The 12,111-nt window shown below is 38.2% G+C and overlaps 1 protein-coding gene and 2 long non-coding RNA genes across 3 annotated transcripts; 2 read left to right on the plus strand and 1 right to left on the minus strand.

Annotated features, from left to right (window-relative positions):
* LOC110266213 lies at window positions 279-1,098 on the minus strand. The gene is made up of 3 exons (XM_021110393.1): window positions 1,011-1,098; window positions 667-708; window positions 279-571 (listed from the first exon to the last, which is right to left on the minus strand). Exons 1-3 carry the CDS (start codon window positions 1,096-1,098, stop codon window positions 279-281), a joined length of 423 nt encoding a protein of 140 aa, XP_020966052.1.
* Window positions 4,411-4,972, plus strand: LOC107618666. The gene is made up of 2 exons (XR_001615322.2): window positions 4,411-4,569; window positions 4,718-4,972. It is a non-coding gene; the product is annotated as an uncharacterized LOC107618666 (long non-coding RNA).
* On the plus strand, window positions 8,543-9,219 carry LOC110271110. Its single transcript, XR_002361265.1, has 3 exons — window positions 8,543-8,663; window positions 8,768-8,906; window positions 9,122-9,219. It is a non-coding gene; the product is annotated as an uncharacterized LOC110271110 (long non-coding RNA).

A 12,111-nucleotide genomic window follows, 5' to 3' on the forward strand; every position in this document is an offset into this window, starting at 1 on the left:
CCCTAAGTTAGCAATTGACCCATTGTTACATAAATAATTCTCTTCAAATAACAACATATGAAATTAAAGAACCCCCTTTCTCCTTCAAAGAACCCAGAACCCTAAAAGCTTCGAAGAACCGCAGCCCTCCACGAAGAACCCCAGCCCTCGCAATGCCTCCGCCGTCACTTTCACTTCCGGAACTCCCACCATGGCAGTGGATCCGTCAACTGAACCGCCTTGACAATCTTCTTCAGCGCCTTCAAGTCCTCATCACACCATTGTAGCGCTCTGAGAAGCTACCGTCTCTTCTCCACCACCGATTCCGCCGGCGCAGCTTCCGGTGCTTCGTCCAGTCCCATCAACCTCGCCACCAAAGCCGGCGAGCGACTCTCCGCGGTCGGCAATTGAGGCTTTGTCGCACGAGACTGGCGAATCTCCACGGGTAACGTCGGGCTTCTCGGCACCTCGCACGGCGATATCCATTTTCGGCTGGCGGCAACTTCGGAAGTCTTCTCCTCTTTTGATATTTCTCCGGCGGCGATAGAGGAAACGGCGGAAGAAGAATTATTCTTAGGATTCTTCTTGTTACCTGATAATGAGGTGAATTAAAAAAGAAAAAGAAACGATTAGTTATGTGAACGATCGAAAATTTAGCGAAGAATGAAAAGGATTTTGGTGTTTTACAGGAGAATGTGAAACGGACCAAAGGTGAGGAAGTGGCGGCGGCTGTTAGAGCGGGAGATGAGGTGGAGAATGCCAGACATGCAGCCGATGGTCTTGGCGTGAATTTTTTCCGGCGCGTTTTCTCACCGGGATGACGACGGTGACACCGCGCTGGTTTGCCTCTTCATCACCGTCTCTCTACTCGTTTCTCTTCCACTTTTTTGGAATTTTCTGGGCCTCGAAAATTTCAATGCGATATCATATTTGTCACATTTTTCTGATAAAATTGTGTTTTTGTTCATATAAGTGTTGTTGGTTCTGAATGATGAGTGGGTTCTTGGAAAACATGTAAAAAAAGCTTGAACCTTTTACTGTCTCTGGAACCCCTTTGAGTTTTTCTTTCTGCTTGATGAAGTTGTTGAGTTGATTGTGCTTTGTGATGTAAAGTTCCATTTGGAGTGATTTTTCCACTGAATGTGTTATTCTTGAAGATTATGCCATGCTTTCTTTTTGTTTTTTGCTTGTTCAAATTTCATTCCGTGTTTGCATATTAATAATGTCTGTTATTTCAATCAGCATAATCATTGATTTACGTTTTAATGGTGTGCAGGAGATTCTGTAATTAAAGGGCTTTTTGGATGATCAGATATTGATTAATTCACTGAGCTGAGTTGAAATTTCAATTTCAAGCTTTTGTGTTCATAATTTCTTCATGGAGTCACCTGCAAATGGAGTAGTAGAGTCTTTATCAGAGGTTCAGAATTCAGTTTCTGTTGCACAGCAGCATGATCCTCCTTCTACATCCGAGACTCCCCATCCTACGTGGCCTCCCTTAAGACCATCTCGGAATCATGTTCATGGGCCTATACTGGGAAGCTAAACAAAGTTTCACCTATACTGAAATTACTGAGTGTGGTACTAGTGTTGATAAGTCACTAGCAAACTCAATATTAGCTAATTCTGTATTAGATTTATGAACTCAATTGTTCCACAGTTGGGGGTTTTGATGTACCTCTAATCACTCCAGTCCCTATTTGTAGCGAAACATGGTTTGCTAGTTTTATAACTAACCAAGTTGATTTGTTTTCTTATGGCCTTATTGTTGGAAAAACTCATGGATATGTTCATCTTTATTTTACTTATTGCATTTATGGTTAGTTGATTACTCTATCTCTATGCTTTCTGTTTTCCCAGAATTGTTACATTCTAATTCCATTAGAGTTAAGTTTTAATCGATTGTTGCTTTTTGTGAAAGTTTTACAGTTTCCAGATCATGTTATTGTGGCAATACATGAATGGATAATAGTACAAACAAATTCTTTTTGTTGACAATTGATAAAAAATGAAGAACTCATATACCAATTAATTGGCCTCTCTGACAGCTTGCTTGATATGTTAATTTCTCATTATTGAAACATGTATCCAACTTATGACAAGTAGATTAATTTTGCTGGTGTATTGGTTTCTAGTTATATCTTTAATGATCACTCTATTTATAAGTTGATGAATCTTTGAATGCAGGTTTTATGTGGCAGAAGTTCTCCTTGCTTTAGAGTATTTACTTTTGCTTGGGATCACCTACAGAGACCTTAAACCCGAGAATGTGTTGGTGAGGGAAGATGGTCATATAATGCTATCGGATTTCGACCTCTCTCTAAGGTGCACGGTTAGTCCAACTCTTATAAAGTCATCAATCTCTATCCTGGAGACAAAGACCTCAGGATACTGCATTCAACCTTCTTGCGCCGAACCAACTTGTTCAATGCAGCCAGACTGCATCCAACCGGCATGCTTCTCGCCTCGATTTCTTTCCAGCAAATCCAAGAAAGGAAAGAAGTACAAGCCAAAGAATGATATGCATCATCAAGTGACCCCTCTTCCAGAGCTTATCGCCAAGCTTGTTCCCTAAGATTGTATTGGAGTTCTAGCACTTTTAGTATTTCAAATTAGTTCATGATTACTTCAATTTGTACTATTTTGTTCGCTTTAGCATTAATCTTTGATTTGGCTTTATAATATGACTAGTTGAGCTGTTTATGTAGCCTTATATTAAGTTGAAAGTGAGGAAGTTTTGTCTAGTTAGTCTAAACAGAACACAGCAAGGTTTATTCTCTTACCGTGCCTTCATTTTCTTAATCCACTAAGTTATACATAATATTTTACTGATTAATTGTTTTTTTTTCCTGGACGAGTCATATTCATTGTTCTATTATTCTAGATGTTCAAAACTTTGGTGCTTATATTTGTTTATCCTATTTAGTAGAACCAGTGCAGGCCCAGGGGAAGCGAGGCATTACCTGCTGGTATAGTGTCCAGTACTTCCAGCTTTGAAAGGTGACCTCTATGGAATATTCCTGCCATAAGGAAGAAGCATCATCAGCGGAGACAAGTTGTAAGTTTCAGTCAGTCATGAATAACTGAGTGAATATTATAATACAAAATTCTTACAGGACATTAAAATTAAGCTCTTTAATAAATGTGCTCATATACGAGGCCAAGATACTTAAGCAAGTGTCCAGAATTAAAATTGAAATCATTTTGGAGATACCCTGCTCTGTTTGAGTTGGGCAAGATCACCACCATATACTGATATAGGAGCATTTGGATAGATATCTTTTAAAAGTTTGTCCTCTCCTTATAGATGCATTTTTATTCTTTATTGTTTGTGTTTGAAGTTATTGATATAGCTTACATAATCTTTTTAATTGACACTTCAATGGCATGAAACATGTATCATGATATAATAGTCTTAGTTACTTTTCATTTCTTTATACTATGCCTGACTTGCTTATACTTTATCAGAAGGAGGTAAACATGAGTAGAAACTTGGAGTTTAAGAGTTCCATCAGCTTGTTGCAACCTAATTAATTCTGCCCTTAAGTTTGACTATAATCTTTGATGAAAGTGCAGCCTTTTGGTTAATATTGTGTTCTGCTATGGATATTTGTGTTAGTTTCTTAATCTACATCTGCTGAAAAATGAGTAATTGCTTACAATTAGCCTTTCTAGATTGTCTTACAATTCCTGTGCTTTTGGTTGCAGGCATATGTGGAAAAGGTTCACAAGGCCTTTTGAATGCAGTTTAGAAAATTTAGCCACCTAATTTGTGGATTCTATTTTAGGAATTGTTATTTATTGTCTTAGATGTGTATTATGTTTCCTTATACCCAGATTTTTGTTTTAGGATGAGGACATTTTCCTTTGGGATGAGGACCTTGGAGTTTAAGAGTTCCACCCAGATAAGAATGTTGAAAACCGTCTCTGATTTCTGAAAATTAGAAAAAATATAGTTTGATTCTCTTAGATTGTTTAATTAAAAACAAAATTGGTGGAGATTACTTCTGTTTTATTTTTTTTAAATGGGCACTCCTATAATGTTACAAAATCTTAATAATTCTCAAATAATTTTTCAGTTATATATCTATCATTAAAAGTGAAGGGCTGAAGATTTCACAACCAGCACTTGATCCTCAACTTTCTGAAAGGTCTTGCTGTGGAGATTTCACAACCAGCTCTGGCTTAGAATTGGGTTTCGACTTCCTTGGTATCCAAATTGAAAGGTCTTGCTGAGAGAAAAAAGCTAGAGGACTTGACAATTGGTCCAGTTCTCACTGTAAGTACATGTCTTTCATACATTTATGTATTATTCTCCCTAAGATATGATTTATGGAGAGAGAACTACTCTTGAGTGCAGTAAGTGAGAAGATATGTACGAATTCTAGAGTTCATTGAAACAAGTTATACATAACTATTCTAGTGTAAATAGAGAAAATTAAATAGAAGAAAAGCATAGCTTAACGAAAAGCTTTTGAAGATGCATATACTCACAATCATGTTCTTACATACTTTTGGTTGTTGTGCTTGCAGAAGGACATATAAAATTGGAGGTTGTGATTTAAGCAGCACTGCTCCTCCTTGTACCAGGTAAAGTTTCGGTAATAAGTAATTCAATTGGCTTTCTCTTTACTTTCCTAGACTTGAAGGAAGATTATCTATTTTCTTCAGGTTGATTGAAATGATGGCTCCTGTTTTCTCAAGAGCTGCATGGCATTGCGTTTGGTATATGATCTAGGTGGATTGAAATGATGGCTCCTGGATTAGGAATATGTAATTCAAGGATTGTAGCTTGCTTAGAATCTTCGTTAGCTTGGGTACTAGTAGTGTTTTTTTGTTTCAGTAAAAACTAGTGGTCTCTTTTGTAACTTCCTACTGATTCTAAAATTTTTTCTCTTATGTAATAATATGTAAAGGAAGTAGATAATGTAATAGTTGTTGTAATGATTTTGATTTTTGGTATTTTGTTAGAGCATGTCATGTGATCAATCACACTATTTTTGGTGACAAGTTTATAAAGATTGGATTAGTTGATTTAAAATTAATGGTCATTGTATAAATTTTACAATTATCTATGAATTTTAAAAGATTTTATTACAAAGATTAGAAAAAGAACAATAGAACCTGAACAAAGTTATAGCTACGCTTTAAAAGCGTAGCCATATTGTACAACAGTCTAGCCATATCTCTTGCTATTGGCACGCTTTAAAAGCGTAGCCATATCTCTCGCTGTTGGCACGCTTTAAAAGCGTAGCCGTATCTCCAGCTATTGGCACACTTTAAAAGCGTATCGATATCTTTCACATACGGCCACGCTTAAAAGCGTGGAAATAGATAAAAGTGTGGCGACAGAAAAAGCGTGGCCATAGGTCACCAAAAGCGTGGCGATAGAGCAACCGGCACGCTAGCAGTTGTGACCCTTTCAAAAGCGTGCCGGTAGCTCAAAAAGCGTGGCGAAAAGCTATTGCTACGCTTTTTTCAACTTTTCACCATGCTTTAAAAGCGTAGCAAAATCCTGGTTTTCTTGTAGTGAGTATATCATGTCGAGGGAAGAAAAGAAACACCCGACATCCCCACAATTACTTTTACCAAAGAAGAAGTATCAGGCATTATCTCGGGACACGACGATCCTATGGTCATCGTTATCATATTAACAAACGCAAATCTCCACCGCACATTGATAGACCAAGGAAGCTCCGCCGACATCTTATTCAAAACTGCCTTCGACAAACTCGGCCTGAAAAAAAAAGAACTCAGCACATATCCGAATAGCCTGTTCGGACTGGGAGACACCCCAGTTCAACCACTTGGATACATCTCACTACACACGACCTTTGGAAAAGGAAACTAGTCAAGAACACTTAAGATAGACTACATCGTGGTCGACGTGAGTTTAGCCTACAATGCCTTAATAGGTCGGACAACCTTAAATCAGCTCGGCGCAGTAGTCTCGACTCCACATTTATGCATGAAGTTCCCAACTGCAGAAGGGATAGCTACAATAAAAGCAGAACAGAAGACGGCGCGCCGCTGTTACAACGAAAGTCTAAACCTCAGAGGTAGAGGAGAAGAATTCGACACCATCGAACTCGATGGAGTTCAGAGGCGGGAAGAACTCCGCCCACAACCCGAAGGCGAAGTAGAAAAAGTCCAGATCGGAGATATCCCGGACAAAACAACCAATATCGGTACAATCCTAAAAGGAGACACAAAAGAATCACTTGTACAGTTATTACGAGATAACGTCGACCTCTTTGCATGGAAGGCTGCAGACATGCCAGGCATAGACCCCAAGTTAATATGCCACAAACTAGCAGTCTACCCAGGATCTCGGCCAGTATAACAGAGACGTAGAAAGCTTGGACCAGAACGATCCCAAGCTGTGGAAGAGCAGGTACAAGCTCTACTGGAGGCAGGATTCATTAGAGAAGTCAAGTACCCACTATGGCTAGCTAACATCGTCTTGGTGAAAAAATCAAATGGGACGTGGCGAATGTGCACCGACTACACTGATCTCAACAAAGCCTGCCCAAAAGATCCTTATCCACTCCCAAGTATCGACGATTTGGTGGATGCCTCCTCTGGATACAAATACCTCTCATTTATAGATGCATATTCGGGATACAATCAAATCCCGATGTACCCATCCAGCCAAGAAAAAACTTCATTCTTAACCCCAAAAATAAACTACTGCTACATCGTCATGCCTTTCGGACTTAAAAACGTAGGAGTTACTTACCAGAGATTGATGAATAAGGTCTTTACGGATCACATCGGAAAAATCATGAAAGTCTATGTGGACGACATGTTAATAAAGACACAAAGTGAAGAGACGTTATTGTCCGACCTGACCTAAGTATTTGACACTATAAGAAGGCATGGCATGCGACTCAACCCCGCCAAATGCACCTTCACAGTAGAAGCTGGCAAATTCTTGGGTTTTATGCTCACACAAAGAGGAATCGAGGTAAATACGGATAAATGATGGGCTATACTCGACATGAAGAGCCCGACTTGCGTTCAAGAGGTACAACAACTCAACGGAAGGGAAAGAGGTTTGAATGGACAACAGAGTGTGAGCAGGCCTTCCAAGAATTCAAAAGATTCTTGGGACAGCCACCTATCCTAACTCGGCCACGGGAGGGAGAACCACTCATATTGTACCTCGGGGTAGGAAGTCGGGCAGTAGCCTCAGCACTATTTCGAGAAGACGATAGTGGGCAACAACCCGTGTACTTCATCAATAAAGCATTACAAGGATCCGAGCTGAACTACCAAAAATAGAAAAATTTTCCTATGCTCTCATACTAACATCTTGACGACTTCGTCCATACTTCCAAGCTCACACCATTAGGGTTCGGACCAACCAGCTCATAAAAGAAATTTTGCAGAAAACAGACCTAGCAGGCACAATCTTGCAATGGGCAGTCGAGTTGTCCGAATTCGAACTTCAGTACGAAGCTCGGACAGCTATCAAATCGCAATATCTGGCCGAATTCATTGCAGAATTTACAGACACTCCGGAAATCCCTACATAATGGAATCTCTACGTGGACGGTTCGTCAAATAAAACTGGAAGCAGTGCAGGTGTGATAATTAAAAGTGACCAAGGAACCCAAATCGAACTCTCCCTCAAATTCGGGTTCCCTGCCTCAAACAACCAAGCTGAATATGAGGCACTACTAGCTGGTTTGAAGCTGGCTACGGAGTTGGAGCTCAAAAGCTTATCATCTTCAGCGACTCACAAGTAGTCCCTTCACAAATAGTAGGGAGCTACCAAGCCAAAGATCCCACCATGAAAAAGTACATGGACAAAACCAGGGAATAGCTCGGACAACTCGGAGAATATAAGGTCCGTCACATACCCCGAGAACAAAATGCCCGAGCTGATGTACTTTCAAAACTAGCCAGCACCAAACCAGGGGACAACAATAGAAATGTCATCCAAGAAATGCTGCAGAACTTGTCAATCTCAGAAAAAGAAAAAGTCCTGGCCATAACAGGTCAGGATCAAGGAGGACACTACAAGAAAAATACCCATTCAGCCACACTTTTTTTAAGCTACATTTGAAAAGCGTAGCCTATTCATAGAATAGGCTACGCTTTTCTCCGTGTTGCTTTTTCATAAGAGAAAAAGATACACAATTGTGGCATCATTTAAAAAGTGTAGCCGTAGGTATTATAGAAATCACTTTTAAAGCGTAGCTGTATGTTGATATCTATGGGTTCATTTTTTCATATCTAAGAGAGCGCTTTTAAAGGGTAGCCTATTTATTAAGTTTTGGGTGCACTTCAAAAGTGATGCCTAATGTATGCATGGCCAAATCTTAACAACACTTAGTAAATTTTTTATTCCACTTTCAATTCCCTCCAAAAACACACACGAACCCTTTCTCCCACAACAACTAAACCTCACACCTTCAATTCGAAAAGTGAGACCCTCACCTTTGCTAACCTTTCGCGCACAACAACCCTCACCTTCGCCATTCTCACCTTTCAACACTCATCACCTTCCCCTTCTCACCGTCGCCGTTGACTGTAAAGGGAAATTTTTTTTTCACCTTTTCACCAAATCAGAAACGGTGTCATATCCCCCAATCCCTAATCTAATAAACCCCATTCGTCTCTCTTCTCTGTTCTCTCTCGTCACTCTCTTCTCTGTTCTCTCGTCGCTCTCACCTCTCGTCTCCGGTCTCAAGCTCACTTCTCTCTCGGTCTCGCGCGCGCACTCACTATCTCAGACTCAAGCTCATCGTTGCGGTTTGTATCGTCACCATGTCGCACTCAGTCGCCGCCTTCCATGCGCTCACTTCGCCGGTGGTAGAAGAAGACGGAACCAGCATCTTGTCCCTCGGGTGGTGGTGGTCTTCGTCTTCTTGTTTCGGCCATTAATTCAATTGGTCAGTTTTCTTCACCGTCGATCCCAAGTGAGTTTCCTTCGGCCTTGTTCTTTCAATGTTAATTTCGATGTATCTTAGGGTTTCATAGTGAAATTAGAATTTTATGGTGGTGGTGGTTGTTGTTGTATGTGGCTTTTTTTATTAATTGTTGAAGCTGAATACTAGGGATTTGGAAATTGGAATTGTACTTCTTCACAGTTTTATTGTTGCTCTCTGTGTTTGTGAAAATGCATGTGTTGTAGCACCAGTGTTGCTGTAAAGGGAGTAACTGCTGCTCATTTTCTAAGTCAAGTTGCTGTAAATGGAGAAGCATCTTCCGGGTATAATTTTGCTTCCGGTGGTATGTATCAATTTTCAGTTAGTTCTATGAAATTTGAGAGGTTTGGGGTTCTGATTTAGGGTTTTTATTTGGGGGTTTTAGCTACTGGATATGCCACTAGGAATTGGGAATTTTAGCTTCAGAACGATCCACCTGAATCGCATTTTCCTGCAGGATCAATGGCAAGCAATAGGCTTTCATTTTCTCTCGGTGTCATTTAATCGGAAAAGAGGAGAAACTATTAGTAAGTGTAGCTTCTGCTAAATGCATCCATTCATTCATTCATCTTCATCTTTTTCATTCCTATTACTGAATGCATAGTGACTGAACCAAAAAGGAAAAATGAATGTTGCTCTGTGCGTGTCCGTGCTTTAAATGTAATTCCTGCACCTAAGCCAAATTGCAACCTGTTTTGATTACATTTTTGTTAATATGCTTTGTTGTAAGATCATAAATCTAAGGGTGTTTCGAAACTGATTCTAATGGAGACGAGAATATTATCAGCTTATACCAATACAGGCTAACTGTGACTGCTCTGCAACATTGCAACTAATTTTACTATTTTCATTTTATTTGACAAAAGTCTAAACATAATAAAAACTGTTTCTTCTTAATCTTAAAAAATTTATTGCTTTGCTATTGTAAAAAATTTAATGGGGACATTTTCAAGGTATTATTATTGTCTTGATTTGGTTCCGGTTATCATTGCTTTTGCAATGAAATTTCATTTCACATGTTTTTTAGCATGCCTGAAAATTTGATGGTACAATTTGTTTATTTTATAAAGGATATTGCTTCGAGATTTAAAGCTACTATCAAGTATGCAAAGACTTTGGTTGACCTGTATTACTCAATAGGAAGTTTGGTACTTATAAAGGTAACTATCTGGACTCAACTTAACTATGCTTGGTGAGCTATGTTACATGAGTTTCTATTACATTTCTCTTGGGATAATGGTGTATTGCTGGAAATTTTTTCTTCTCTGTAGTTGTGAATTAGGGCTTTATTTCTTCTGAACCTTCAAATGTTATCCAAATATGCCCAAAGTTTCTTCTGGTATTTCTAAATATTGGATGCATGTCTCAATGGATCAGAATCATAAACAAATAAATAACAAAATAAAAAGTTTTATCTATCTCCCCTCCTTGCTACTTTGCTAGTAATTATACACCAATCAAAATTTTTTGCCTTGTTAAATTAATTTTTGCCCAGTAATTTTGGATCATTATAAATATATATTGGTCTCATGCTTATTTTCAATTGTGTTTTCTATTCTCTTCAGATTGCATGACTATAGTATTATTCAGAAACCTCCTCTCAATATGGTATTTGTACCCAAAGTAAAAAGAAAAAACATTCTTCATATTCCTCAGTAGGACTCACTGCATTTAACTATTTGTTTTTTATTTATGAATAGACTTATGATAAGGCTAGAAATGTTGTGGCTCTTGCACTGAGTCCAGTTGTCAAAGCTCTTATTAATTCATAAATCATAAGCTTTATCCAGAAAATGATGAAATGCTTTCTAAGTGCTTGCTAGATCATTTGGGACTTTCTAACTCTAATGACTTAATGAGCACATAAAAGAAACATGTAGTCTTGTTTGATTATTCAATTAACTTTTGAAGCTGTTATAGGCATATGTGTTATGCTGTTAGCATTTAACAGTTTCTGTACTAATAACAACAATAAATTTTACAAAATTAACCTAATAACCCTCACTAATTGTTATTAAAAAATATTGGTGTCTATTGCTTCTTGAAGTGTTTATCTTAGTGCTGTTCAGCTTCTTTCAGACAGCTAGAACTTACTCGAAAGTTGACGTGAATGAGCACCTATTAAGAGTGAAGCAAAAGGAACATATTTGTTCTTTATCTTACCTTCTGATAAAGAATAGAATAGTGTCCTTATGTTTATCAATTTGCTTGGTTTTTATTTTTGACATTAACTCCACCTTAAACAATTTTGATACTCACACTTATTCACTTACAAAATCCACCAATATCATGGTTTTGCAGATTGACGAAGAGCTTCTTCAGGAAGTGGTTAATATAGGATTTGACAGAAATCAATTGGTTGAATCTTTATGCAACAGGATCCAAAATGAGGTCTGTGCCCTTCATTCTTTCCTTTCATGTCTTCCTAATTGTCTCTTATTATTATCTATATATTTCTGGTACTGTGGCAAATTACTTGTTATTGGATAACTGGTTCCATGTTTCTAGTGGCTATTTTGGAGCTGAGTTTCAAGAGACTATGGTTGACTCTTTACCTTAGATAGTTGACTCTTTTAAGTCTTAATGGATCTAATAATATCTCTTCCTCTGCTCAATATCTCTCACTTATTTATTTATTTTCATGTGGTTTTGTTGTTACCATGTTTGGTTAATGTGAGTGTTGAGCTGAAAAAGAGTAATGTCTGTGTTCTTTTAGCAATTGACTAATGTTGTTGGGACCCTTCATTTTTAATGTTTTCCTTTAATTTTTCAATATGAAGTGAATGACCCTTTTGCCTTGTGAACATGGAGGTTACTAAGGAAGATCTTAATGCAAAAATGAGAGAAAAAAGTTTCCAACTTTGGTCTGAAAAAAACCATGCAAAGTTTCTAACATGTTTGTGTTTTGTTTTGTGGCAGATGGAGCTGGTGATGATTTGTTTAAAGAGCTATGGAGGCTGTGCAAGGCCATTAATGGATGTTCCTTGTGTTCAAGACAGAGTTTTCTATTTCCCTCAGGGTCACATTGAATTGGTATGATATACACTTCTTTACCTTGTTTCTAATTTTGTTTGTGAATTTCATTTTTTTCCATTTTTGTGCTATGTATGCTTTCAAATTTAAGCCTTAAGGGATTTAGTAAGTGATATAATTTTGATTTTTTTCTTTTGTAGTTGCCAGAACCTACAGAACAAGA

The sequence above is a fragment of the Arachis ipaensis genome, chromosome B01, assembly GCF_000816755.2.
Source record: "Arachis ipaensis cultivar K30076 chromosome B01, Araip1.1, whole genome shotgun sequence".
Taxonomy (NCBI): domain Eukaryota; kingdom Viridiplantae; phylum Streptophyta; class Magnoliopsida; order Fabales; family Fabaceae; genus Arachis; species Arachis ipaensis.